Raw genomic sequence first — 13783 nt, 5'->3', positions numbered from 1 at the left:
AAAAATACAATTGACAAGTATACTTGTCAAAGGCAGTGAATGAGTTAATTTGACCATTTATGACTGAAGCATCTTCTAATTTATAGATTAACACCTTAGCTGTTCACTATGGGTACTCTGGCATTTGGCCAATAGTTTTGGGACAGGATTTGTATTTGAATTTCCCACCCTCTGTCTACATGTGACGACATGTTTGCAGTGTGTACGTGAAGTAGGAGGTGTGCAGTTTCATTTTTCGGCGAGAAGTAGCAGTATTGATTTGAAATTAAATTTTCAGCGTTCAACAGCTTTAAAACACCAGATCAGACTTTGTTAGTTAAAAGAAAAACACTTTTGACTATGTCTCCCACGCGACTGAACCATTAACTCCACATAGAACCTCGTGGCCCTCGTACTTCTTAAATCGAAAAACAGACTTCACTCTGTTTAGTGTGTTAGCCTAAAGTTTCAATTCAAACTACATTTAACAGTGAAGTTTATTAAATCACTCACCCAAATGCTTTCCACACAGCTTCTTCCACCTTTCCATTCTGCTTCCTGCTTTCTTAGTGTGTAGACGCAATCTGCTCTGCTCCTGCTTTGCTTTGCATTCTTTCAGCTGATAACTTCTTTTTTTCTTTCTTTTTCTGGGATTTTTCCTGGACATTTGCCTCGATGTGGCTGTACTACCTTTTTGTTTGGTAGATACAACCAGCTGGGCGCATTTTTCAACATTTTTTATTTTTTTTTGGAAACTCCTCACGATAACGTGAGCACGGCCTGCTAATCAGCACGCGACTGCTACTAGCAGCATGGCTGGACGAATGATGCCTTCCATCTCGACCGATGAATACCACAAACTTCTTCAGAAGATGGCAGTGCTGGAGACAAGAATGCACCGCCTTGAAATGTTTGTGGAGGTGAATGGAAAATCGTGGAATGACACCACACTGCCAATGTCTCCAAACGGTGGTCATGAGCATGCTAACAAACAGCTAGCTCCATCCACCGACCCTCTGTGGAATGTGCTGGGAGCAAAGCCAAAACTGAGGAGTCGTCGCCCAACAGCTGGACCTGACCTCCAACTAATGCCTGAGGAAACACGTCGGCCTATGCAAAAGGCTACCTCAACCCCAAGAAATCAGTCTTGGACGTTGGTACCAGCAAGAAAAAGGAAACCGTCTCTTGGGCGACGAAGACAAAATACTGATATCGAACTGAGAAACAGGTTTGCCGCGCTGTCGCCGAGCCAGCAAGCCTCGGGGGATCACAGCACCAGTCAAAGGTTTGAAACCGGACCTCCTCAGCAAATCCGTTCAGCTACTGAAACACAAACACTGATAATAGGCGACAAAGCCTTGTTTGGTGTTAAACGTCTGTGCAGCAGAAAAAACACAAAAGTTCTGTGTTTTGCTAATGACATGGTGCTGGACATTTCTGAAAAAGTCGACAAGATTGCTACTTACTACCCGACTGTGAGATCGATTGTGATTCACACAGGAGCATTCGATGTGTTGAAAAAACAGTCGGAGATACTGAAGCAAGACTTTATTACCCTTCTACACAAGATTATATGCCTAAACGCAGAGGTTTTTCTGAGTGGTCCTCTGCCTACTGTCCGACCAGGTGATGAGCGTTTCAGTCGGATTATGTCACTCTCGAGATGGCTGAAAAGCATCTGTGCTTCTTACTCAGTGAACTTTATTGACAATTTTTCTATGTTTTGTGAACGTCGCCATCTTTTCCAACGCAATGGGATTTATCTCAATAAGCAGGGAGTCAGATTACTGACAGCCAACATCTTCCATAGCGTGCGTCACTGGACGCTATGTTCCCAAAACAAAGGACATGAAACACAACAACCGATAAGAAGAGGATCTGGTGAGGCTGGCTCACTATCTTGCACTCCCTGCCCTTCAGAACAGATTGATTTGTCCTCATCTGCCCACACTCCAAACACCGAACATCCAGCTCCCCTGCTCCCGAACGACACCTGCCAAACACCACCACGACCACCACCACCAGTTTCACTACCAGATGCACCCCTGCGCTGTTCATCGCCCCCAAGCGACACCTGCCAGACAGCGCCACTACCGGATTCACTGCCGGATGCACCCCCGCGCTGTGCACCGCCCCCGAATGACCCGATGACTGACTCGCCAGCGAGTCTCACCAACAGGTTGAGCAATCTGGTCAATCTGTCCATACAGCTGACGGTTGATGATGACGGTTCGCCCATGCTCCCCCCAAGACGCCACATTCAGCTATCCACTAATCGTCTGACTCCACCAAGCCTCAGCATACAGCTCCCCACCCGCCGACCTCCATCTTTGCCTATGGAGAATCTCAACTACAGCTCGGTCTGATATGTTTTGGGTCCAGACTACATATACAATATAAAAAACGTGTGTTCCCAGAATAAGTCAGGACCCAAGGAAGCTTGTAGCATTCCTGTGATTACAAGAAGTAGAAAGTTGGCAAAAGAAATGAGAAGAAATAAGTCAGAAGCTACAAACCTAGTCAGTATAGCTTGTGAACCTCTGACTAAACCAGCGTCTCCGATTGCCACTGTGAGACTAGCGCTACTAAATACAAGATCACTAGTTAACAAATCATTGTTGATTCATGACATTATTATGACATATGATCTTGACTTATTTCTCCTCAGTGAAACATGGCTAACAGAAGGTTCCTGCAACACGGTTCTCAATGAGGCAACACCAACAAATTTTAGTTTCATGAACAAATGTCGTAATGGCAAAAAAGGTGGTGGACTTGCTGCCATTTTTAAATCTCTATTTCAGTGTAAATAAATTTCATTGGGAAGCTTTAATTCATTTGAATATCTTAGTCTTTTGGTAAAAGGTGAACCAAACATCGTCATTGTCATAATTTATAGACCTCCAAAACAAAAAGGCAGATTCATGGAGGAATTTGAAGAAATGCTGTCAGTAATTTGTACCGACTATGATTATCTGGTCTTAACTGGAGACTTTAACATTCATGTTGACAACAACTTGGATAAAAATACCAAAGAATTTTGTAATATACTTGATACTTTTGGTCTCTCACAACATGTAAAAGGTCCAACACACAATCAAGGTCACATTCTTGATCTCGTCATCTCTAAAGGTGTTGACATTTTATCTGTTGAGGTGAAAGATCTGGCTATTTCAGATCATTCCTGTGTGTTTTTTGAATTACAAACAATCCCAGAAGTTCAAACAACTACTGTCTCGATTAAAAAAAGGTACATAAATGAGAATACAAGCAACATGTTTATGGAATTAATGGCTGCATCACCAACTGTAAATGCAGAGACCGTTGATGAACTTCTGGATGAATTCACCTCAAAAATCTCAAATGTTTTGGATGCTGTTGCTCCTATTAAAACTAAGACCATTTCATCCCGAACTAAAACACCTTGGAGGTGTACTACCAACATAATGACTTTGAAATCTAAATGCAGAAAAGCAGAGCGAAAGTGGAGAAAAACTAAACTCCAAGTTCATTTTGACCTGTACAGACAATGTCTTTGTCATTTTAACCAAGAGTTAGTAATAGCTAGACAACAACACTTTTCTGAAATTATTAGTAGGAACCTCAACAATACACGCACTCTATTTGGCGTGGTTGACAAACTTACAAATCCCCCAAATCAAACAGCGCCAGAACTCCTCTCAACAGATAAATGCAATGAATTTGCCTGCTACTTTAGTGAAAAAGTACAAGCCATCAGGTCAAACATTGTTACAAACCAGCAAAATAACAAAACGATGCTGCACTTAAAATCACCTAGGAATAATTTAATTACCATGACAGAATTTGACTCAGTGGATCAAAATACTGTAGTAGACTTGGTTCAGCAATTGAAACCTTTCACGAGCTGTCTTGACACAATTCCATCTGGCTTTTTCAAAACCATTGTGAAATCTGTTCAGATCGATTTACAACAAATAATTAATTGCTCACTTCAATCAGGTGAACTTCCTAAATGTCTGAAAGTAGCCGCCGTCAAGCCCATTCTAAAAAAGAGAACACTGGATGTCTCCCTGCTAGCAAATTATAGACCAATCGCAAACCTTCCCTTCGTAACTAAAATAGTTGAAAAAGTGGTTTTTAATCAACTCAGCAATTTTTTGAGCTTAAACGGACCTTTGGATAAATTCCAGTCAGGTTTCCGACCTCATCACAGTACAGAAACAGCTCTGATTAAAGTACTGAATGATATAAGATTGAGCACTGATGCAGGGAAGGTATCAGTGCTCGTCTTGTTGGACCTCAGTGCAGCATTTGACACGATTGATCATAATATACTGTTAGACAGACTGGAAAGTTGGGTGGGGTTAAATGGAACAGTCCTTAAATGGTTCAGGTCCTATTTGGAGGAAAGGAGTTACTTTGTGACCATTGGAAATTTTGAATCTGATGGCCATGACATGTGGGGTCCCTCAAGGGTCAGTCCTTGGACCCCTGTTGTCAGTCTGTATATGTTACCTTTGGGTCAAATGCTTCAGAACACCGATGTTGACTATCATAGTTATGCAGATGACACACAACTGTATTTATCTATGTCCCCAAATGACAGCAGTTCTATTAACGCATTGTGTCATTCTCTAGAGCAAGTTAACAACTGGATGAACCAAAATTTCCTTCAGCTGAACGAAAACAAAACGGAGCTCATTGTTTTCGGCAATAAAGAAAAGAGGATTGCTGTTAAAAAACAGCTTGAGTCACTGTCTTTAGAAACTAAAGACCAAGTTCGAAATCTTGGGGTACTAATAGACTCAGATCTGACCTTCAGCAATCATATTAAATTCATCACTAAAACAGCCTTTTACCAGCTGAAAAACACATCCAGACTGAAGGACTGCATGCTTCAAGCAGACCAAGAGAAGCTTATCCATGCTTTTATCTCCAGCAGACTAGATTACTGTAACGGTCTTCTCACTGGACTCTCTCAAAAGAACATGAGACAATTGCAGCTCATTCAGAACGCTGCAGCTCGAGTTCTGACCAAAACAAAAAGATCAGAACATATTACTCCAGTACTTAAGGATTTACACTGGCTCCCTGTCAGCTGTAGAATCGATTTTAAAGTTCTGCTACTCGTCTATAAATCACTAAATGGTTTGGGTCCTGAATATATCCAAGAAATGCTGATTGAGTACAAGCCCAGCAGGGCTCTGAGATCTACAGACTTGGGCCAACTAGTGGAACCCAGAGTTCGAAGCAAACATGGTGAAGCTGCATTTAGCTATTATGCTGCACACAGATGGAATAGGCTACCAACAGAAGTGAAGTCAGCCCCGAGTGTAAATGCTTTCAAATCCAGGTTAAAAACTTTGCTTTTTTCTTATACCTTTGATTAGGGACTTTTAAACAGCTTTAATTAAGTCTTTTTTTTAATTATTATTTTTATTTTTATTTTTATTTTTATTTTTATTTTTATTTTTATTTTTATTTTTATTTTTATCATTTTAAACTTCCTTATGTAAAATTTTTTAAAGTTTGTTGAATAATGTTTTAAGATTGTTAGTTTGTAACCTATTTTCATTTTTTTTTTTCCTCTGAATGTTAACTACTGTTTCTTGATGCTTATTGTGTTGTCTTTCCTCGTGTAAGTTGAGTTGCCTTGTGTATGAAATGTGCTATACAAATAAACTTGCCTTGCCTTGCCTTGCCTTTCCATTTGTCATCTAATTTATATAACTACGGTCTTTATTGTAGCCCTAATCTTATGCCAATGTAATGTATCCTGCAGGAATCTGCTCCTCAATCCAGATAGAAGCCATTGCACAACTACAGCCAGAAACCTCTGTCACTTGCCTCATCAGCTTTACCAGTGAAGCTGTTAATTTCCTTGCAAGCAGTGTTATTAAGACGCACGTCAGCTTTAATTCCAGCATTGGTATGTATGAGTTCACATTCACATGGGGACATAATTCTGTGTTTGATAGCTTTGACATCATAGCTATGTAGAACAAGGTTGTCTAACTTGTGCTGTAATTGTTCCATGTGAGAGGGCAGGCGGGTGTTTACAGGCTATAACCTCTATCTGTGTGGTCCAAGGAGTGTATTTAATGCCAATGTCAGACTACGCGATTTTTTTGTCTTACACGACAGTTGCGCTGTCACATTACCCGACAAATTCGCTCCGTGTCGTGGACGGGGCGTCTAGTCACACTACACGTCTGAACGCGACAAGACACCTGCCGATCATCGCGTGTTGTCTTGCCAAGAGAGACGCGTCGGCCACTGTTTGTCGGGGAGGTGGGACAACAACAAAAAAAAAGAGGCATGGACAGGGAGTGTTTGGGTGAATAAAGCACGCATGGGACGTGTGATGTGATCGCATTGCTTGCGCTCCCTGCTCCGCAATAGTGTTTAAAATATGATTTTGTAGCCAACACTGTATTTTAATTTATTTAGGCCTATATGCGACGGGGCAATATAGCTGATTTTGTTCATTAATTTGCGGGATGACATCTTGTTTTATTATTTTATCAAACACTGAAATATATTGTTTGAGTATTTTTTACTGCTTCATTTATTCATATTTGACTTGTTTTAGAACGGCGCATTGGATAGTACGCTACTCACTCCGAGGGGGGGGGGGGGGGGGACTTTCAAGTGAGAGCGGGTGACAAGGCCGCCAGGCCTGGCCCGCGAATATAAAAATGTGATCGATCCTCACTAAATATGTGCCCATCCCCACTCATATGCCCAAATCTCTGAAATTATTAGAACAACAGTCACAATATATTTTGGTCCTCTTTTCACGTCGCCGTTACCTGACGGGTTGCACGGATGTGTGCGCGCTCCATGCAGCCGCAGCGCTGCAGCGGGGCGCTTTTTTTTTTTTTTTTTCCCCTCGAGATGCACCTGTCTGGCCCCATCCCATGAAATATCCAGGGGAGAAATAAATAAATACATAAACGAATAAATAAACAAATGTATAAATAAATAAAAAGCGCTATAAAGTGCTGTTCAGTGTGTGATTGACGTTTCGCTCCCTCTCCCTATTGGTCAATGCTGTGGAACCAAACGGACGACGACGTAGATATGTCACATTATGCGTCAAGACGAGCAAAAATTTTACTTTCGTCGTGATGGTCGTGAACCGTTCCGGACAACAGGCGACCAGTCGTTGAACGTGTCACATTACACGGGCGACGCTACGTCAAGACAACCCAAAATCCTTTACGACATTCCCCGTTTGTCCGCGACACGTCGGTCGGGCTGAAATCGGGCTGTTTTCGTGTAGTCTGACATCGGCATAACAGCACCCATAAAAGCTGCCATGTTGATATGGTGGGGTAGTCAAGACCACAACAAACAGGGCCAATACATTATCGAGACTAGAGAGTATCGAGATTAGGGTTGCCAACTGTCCCGTATTAGCCGGGACGCCTCATATTTTGGGCTAAATTGTTATGTCCCGTACGGACCTCAAAAGTCCCGTAAAATCGCTTGTAGCCAATTCTACATTTACGGATACAACTCACGTGACTTTTGGCAGTGATATTCCGCCGAGCAGTTTTACGTGCCGAAAACCCATGATCCACACGCGCAAAGCCAGTAAACTGTACAGCAGGGGGCGCCGTATTGAGAGAGCGTTTGGCCAACTCGTTGAAGAACTACTACGCTGTGATTGGCCAACTGCAGGTCACATGACATATGGACGCCTTGTTGTTACCATGGTGTTGGTGCAATTGACATTTCTATTGTTGTTATCACTTACATATTGCAATTGTGCCGTGTTACTCAGCATGCCGTTGTTCACAATTACAACCAGGTAGTGGCGTTATGATGCAGGATTAGATTTAGGGTTAAATAAAGTAAGTAAAATACCATGATTTGATGTAGGTGGGACTGCACACTGCAGCTTTCTACCTCGTCAAATGAGTGGTGTGCCGTGTTACTTTTTTTTACTTTAGATTAATGAAGTGTTTGTTTATGAACGCCATAAACGCCCAATGCAACACGGTACGTAATCGCAGCGGCATAGTAACGACAATTACTATTTACTGTAAATTTGCAACAGTTGGTTCAATAAAGCATCTAAAAAAAAAAAAAAAAAAGTAACGACAAGGGGTCCATATGTCATGTGTATGCCATGCTGAGTAACACGGCACAATTGCAATATGTAAGTGATAACAACAATAGAAACTTCAATTGCACCAACACCATGGTAACGACAAGGTGTCCATATGTCATGTGACCTGCAGTTGGCCAATCACTGCGTAGTAGTTCTTCAACGAGTTGGCCAAACGCTCTCTCAATACGGCGCTGATTCAACAGCGCCCCCTGCTGTAAAGTTTACTGGCTTTGCGAGTGTGGATCATGGGTTTTCGGCACGTAGAACTGCTCGGCAGATTGCCTAGATTCTGCCTGTTAACGAGAGCCACCACATCGTTACAACTTTTGTTTTCGCTGCTTCTGTATTTGGTATTTTGTATCTGATTTTTTTATTTTTATATAGTCAGGAACCTAGTTGCTGCTAGTGGGCTCGAGCACACCACACTATACGACACTATACTCACTAACTCCTTAAGATCTATTTCTAGTGGGCACTAAGCATCAACACTTGGTGTTACTGCATGCTAATTAGTCAATTTTCTTGACGCCGTCCCCTGTGGTCGGGCGGGGGTGGTTCTGCCCCCCCCCCCCCCCCCGTTGTCTGCTCGGTGGCGGTTGCGTCTTGGCCGCTCCCTGGGCCCCCTGTGGGATGCGGTGTTGGGGTGCTTCCCCTGGTGCCCGGGGCGGTGCCGTCCCGGCGCGGTCCGCTGCTCCGTGCCCGGCGGCGCGGTTCGGGGTGGGTGGGCCTCCGGTGTGCCCCGTGGTTCCCTCTCCCCTCCCCCTTCCTCCCCCCCGTCGCCTCTCCCTCCTCGCCTCCTCCCGCCCATCCTCCTCTGCCTCCCGGTCCCTTTTCCCTTGTCGCCCTCCCTCCTCCTCTCCCCCCCCGCCTCCTGCCCTGCAGCCGCCCTTTCGCCTTCTTGTCGTCTTCTCCCCGCTTCCCCCGCCCCCCCCCCCCCTTCCCTGTCTGCCCTGCGGCCCCTCCCCCTCCCTCTCCCTGGGCCTGGGGCTCCCTCCCCGGCCCGGGCGTCGGGCTCCGGGGGCCGGGCGAGGGTTTGGTGCCTGCCCCACTCCGGTATAACTCCTGGCGCCCCGGGCGGGCTCCGGTGGCCGGTGGGCTGTCCGGTAGCCCTGCTGCGCTGGCTGTCCGCCCATTGTGGTGCCGGGTGGATGAGGTGGGGGGCGGCAGGGGGTGGGGGTGCTGGGGGGCGGGCGTGCCACCTACACCCGCCGGGTTGGGTGAGGCCCCGCTGGTCGCTCCTCTTACTCACTTCACTAGCTTGCACTATACACTTTGTAAATATACACATAGGGCACACAACACATTTCTTGGTGGGGTGGGGAAGGGTGGAAACACCGTCTTCACCCTTCAACTCCCCTCCAATTTTAATGCACCTCACGTCCAAGGGGAGGGGTGAGTTGGGGCGGGGAGCCATCAGAGGGGATGGACTGCAGTGCCTGGCAGCGCTGTGGTCCCCCCCATTTGTGTCCCTGCCCCACCACTTTGTCCCTCCATTCCCTTTTTTAATGCACCACACATATACATATTCATTTTTTGGGGGGGGATACGGGTGTGTCGGAATAGGGGAAATTTTTTCCCTCTGCTCCGACTCACCTGCTCCCAATTTTAATGCACCACACGCACACACTTGTATATACACTGGGTGGGGCCACATTCACGGTGTAGGGTAGAGCTCGCCAGTCGGCGAGCTGGCGGACTCAGTAACAGGGTTAGGTGTCACTTGTACTCTGGCGTGACGACCGGGGCCTCTCCCCACCGGGCTCGGTGTTCTGGTGTTCCGCCTTCTCCCCTGGTGCTTCCTCCTCTGCTTCCCCCCTCCCGCCGCTGTGCAAATCTCGCGCGGCTGGAGGTGGGGTGGGCACATCTTCCCTCTCTGCGCTGCTGCCCGGTGCCGGTTTCCGGGGGGGGGGGGGGGGGTTCTCGCGGGGGGCCGGGTTCGCGGGGGGGGGGGTGGCGGCCGTCGGGGGGGGGCGGCTTGTTTGGGGGGGGGGTGGAGGTATGGGTGGGTGGGGGGTTGGGTGCTGGGGGTCGGGGTGTGTTCGGGGGTTTGGGGGTCGGGGGTGGTGGGGCCTGGGTCGTGGTGGATGGCGGGTTTGGGTGGGGTGCGGGGGGGTCGTGGGGGGATGGGGGCTGGGGACCGGTGGGGCGCTGTGGGGGCCCGCTGGGCCTCGTTCTGCGGCCTTGGGCTCGGGGGTGTGGGCCGGGGCTGGGGCGGGGGTGTTCCGGGTGTCTGGGTCGGCTCGCCGACCGGTGTCCGCTCGGGTGGCTTGGGGGTGGCCTTGGTGCTGCCGCGGCCTGGGGATTCCGGGGGGGGGTGCTCGCTTTGCTGGACCGCGGTTGACGGCTTCTTTCTTTGGTGGTGGTCCTTATGCATGCCAGATCCGTCGCACCAGCATCTACTGAAACTCAACAGAAGTACCCTCTCCCTCCCACAGCCCCTTGAATCAGTTGGTGCTGGTGTCTGTGGTTCTCACTTTGCTTTATCTATCCTTCCCTCCTTCCTCTCTTTAGTTTTTCCTCTGGTCACTTGAGATCTTAATTTATTAGAAGTATGAGGTTTCTGGGGTTGGCATAAGACTCCGGTTTTGTAACCACGCAGGAGGGGTCTTGTTGGTGCTGGACTTCACTTTGATGGATTGGATGTACTGGCTTCTATTGATCTCACTCTGCCTTATCGATCCTTCCCTCCTTCCTCTCTTTAGTTTTTCCTCTGGGCTCTTGAGATCTCGCTAAATTTGCTGGAATTTAGAGGCTTCCGGGGTTGGCGTAAGACTTTGATTTTGTAATCATGGGGAAGGCAGGAAGTGTTTGGTCGGTGCTGGATGTCACTTTGATTTACCTTTCTTTTCTCTTTATTTCTTTTTTTTCTGACCTTTTCTCTGGTCTCCTGACCATTTAAATCTCACGACTCTGGCAAGATTCTGAAGTACCTGGTTAAGGCGAAGGGTAATGGGATATTTATAAGGTTTTAGGTGAATGAATGAGTATAAATTTATAAGTATTTGCACGCACGCACACGCACGCACGCAAACGCACGCAAACGCACACACGCAAACGCACGCACGCACGCAAACGCACGCACGCAAACGCACGCACGCAAACGCACGCACACATACACACACAAAAAAAAAAAAAAAAAAAAAAAAAAAAAAAAAAAAGAAAAGAGCAATGATGACAAGACGTTGAATCGGTAAGACTACCGAATGAACAATTCTGAGCTCTTCAAAAAAAAAAAAAAAAAAAAAAAAAAAAAAAAAATAAAAGAACTGCTCGGCAGAATATAGCTGCTAAAAGTCACGTGAGTTGTTATCCGTAAATGTAGAATTGCTTTTTACGTACGCAAAACATTTTGTTGTTGTTGTAATTGAAGATATGCTTCTTTGTGTACGTAGATCAGGTTTTGTGTACGTAGAGCACACGTTTTGTGTACGTGGATCAGGTTTTGTGTACGTGGATCAGTTTTTGTGTACGTGGATCACGTTTTGTGTACGTAGATCACGTTTTGTGTACGTAGATCACGTTTTGTGTACGTAGATCACGTTTTTTGTGTTTACGGGGTTTTGGCATGATTCTAACTCCATAAGAACATAGGATTTAACGTTTCTTGGATCCAATAATTTGCATTCATTGCCAATGCTGAAGGATTGCCTGAATGTAAGCATTGAACCACAGTCAGTTCCGTGCATTGCTGGATGAAGTTGACAGCGAATATTCCGATCTCCTGCTACACAACAAAGTCCGATGGCTGTCCAGGGGTGAGGTTTTGTGGGGGTGAGGTTTTCGCTTTGTCGCTTGTTTAGAGCACGTGAAAACATTCCTGAAATGCAAAGACCTGAACTACCCGCAACTTGAAGATACTGAGTGGCTCGAAAAACTGCACTTTGTGGTGGATATGACAAGCCACCTAAACAAGCGAATGAAAGTCTGCAGGGGCAGGGAAACACTGCACTGCAAATGCTGGAAGCTGTTTGTTTTATCGTTCGAGCGAAAGTTGACTGTCTTTGCCAGAGATGTACAGCGAGGCACGCTTCCCCACGTCCCTCTGCTGCGTTTTATTGCACTCTGTTGCCCAGATAAGGGGCACTTATGCACGTTCCATTTTGTTGTTTTTTCGAATCCTCTAAATCATAAATCTGATTTATGTATTGCATTTCTTGAATTTCATCAAAGCAATGAAAAGCAACTGCACAAAAAACGAAAACATCATTATTAAATTTATATATTTACTGTTATACATTTATTTTTTTTTACTATTGCTCTCTGGCTCATTTGTTTTACCGTTTTGTTATTTGTCAAAGTTTATATATTTAAAAGTAATTGTTAAATTGATTAGAAAAAAGTCACATGTTCGCAGATTCGGTTGGAATTAGCAGACAGGGTGCAGTCTTGACCATGTTGTGGATTCCCTCCCCTCAGAGGAGTCCAAGACACAACTAGACAATCTTTCAGGCATGAAGGGATCCTCTGCAGAGTAACCCAAAAACGTATACATATGTTTTTGGGAGTAAAGGACAAAGCATTAAAAAAAAAAAAAAGTTTGTATATGTTTTTGGGTTAATCCGCAGAGGATCTCTTCATGTCTGAAATATTGTCTAGTTGTTTCGGACACCTCTGAGGAGTCCAAAACATGGTCAAGGCTGCACCCTCTGCTAATTTTAACCGAGTCTGGGAACATGTGACAGAAATGACCTTTCACCTACAAATTCAGAGATTGGAGGAGAGAGAACAGTAACTCACTTGCTAATGTCCATCCATCCATCCATTTTCTTGACCGCTTATTCCTCACAAGGGTCGCGGGGGGTGCTGGCGCCTATCTCAGCTGGCTCTGGGCAGTAGGCGGGGGACACCCTGGACTGGTTGCCAGCCAATCGCAGGGCACACAGACACTCACAAGCACACCTAGGGATAATTCAGAGCACCCAATTAACCTGCCATGCATGTCTTTGGAATGTGGGAGGAGACCGGAGTACCCGGAGAAGATACAAGTGTTGCTTCTTCTCTTTCTGTCAGCCTCAGTCTCCTGTTGACTTTTTGCCATTGCCATAGGCTTGTACACGTGCTCCCTGACCTTGCAGCCAATGGCAGCGTATCAGGCCCAAGAACTGAGCATGTCCATGACCAACCTGCTGGTGAAGGCTGGCCTAGAGGGTACCACCTTCTCTGGGAAGCAGGTCTGGGCCAGACTACGAATAGTGCCCGGCCTGTACACCGACCTGCCTGCATTGATGCTCTCAAACGCCATACCATCTGTGGAGTTCACAGTCTTCGGTCCAGTTTCTGCCCTGGCAGACATGGAGGTCAGGTGTAATGACATTTTTCAGAGAAATAATGATGCCTGGATTTATGTAAGGAAAAATCATTTAGTGAGATATCTTTCTGTGTCTTAGGTGGTCTCCAGTTCTCCCGTCATTGATATTCAAGAGATTGAGGCACAACGCGACTTCCCGAGTTTCACAAAGTACACCATCAGTGTTTTGGATGTGCGAGCAGCTGGCTTAGCTTACATTACCATCAACAGCGCCTCCACGGGTCAGGAACTCATCATCAGTGTCAATTTGATATACACTGGTGACTCTGGTGGAGACATACAAGGTCAGTTCTCCTGTGTGGGTTAATGGTAAGCCATAATGAGGCTGCCTCTTAAAAATGTTTAAAGCAGAGTAATACCTCGCTTTGTTTTGATTTCTTTCTGACTCGGATAAG

At 45.9% G+C, this 13783-nt stretch overlaps 1 protein-coding gene across 5 annotated transcripts in view; it reads left to right on the top strand.

Moving 5' to 3' along the window:
• The window catches only part of LOC144014874 (nuclear pore membrane glycoprotein 210-like), a 189242-nt gene that overhangs the window by 166307 nt on the left and 9152 nt on the right, over positions 1 to 13783 (top strand). For 4 of the 5 annotated variants that reach the window (XM_077515191.1, XM_077515189.1, XM_077515188.1 and 1 more), the window contains 3 exons: positions 5744 to 5890; positions 13127 to 13377; positions 13468 to 13672. In XM_077515191.1, coding sequence (XP_077371317.1) covers positions 5744 to 5890; positions 13127 to 13377; positions 13468 to 13672 — 603 coding nt within the window. Of the gene's footprint in view, positions 1 to 5743; positions 5891 to 13126; positions 13378 to 13467; positions 13673 to 13783 lie in introns of those variants that run through there. The other variant, XR_013282608.1, reaches the window with a different exon arrangement.

This window comes from Festucalex cinctus, chromosome 2 (genome assembly GCF_051991245.1).
Source record: "Festucalex cinctus isolate MCC-2025b chromosome 2, RoL_Fcin_1.0, whole genome shotgun sequence".
Classification (NCBI taxonomy): Eukaryota; Metazoa; Chordata; class Actinopteri; order Syngnathiformes; family Syngnathidae; genus Festucalex; species Festucalex cinctus.
This window is presented reverse-complemented; position numbering and strand designations above follow the sequence as displayed.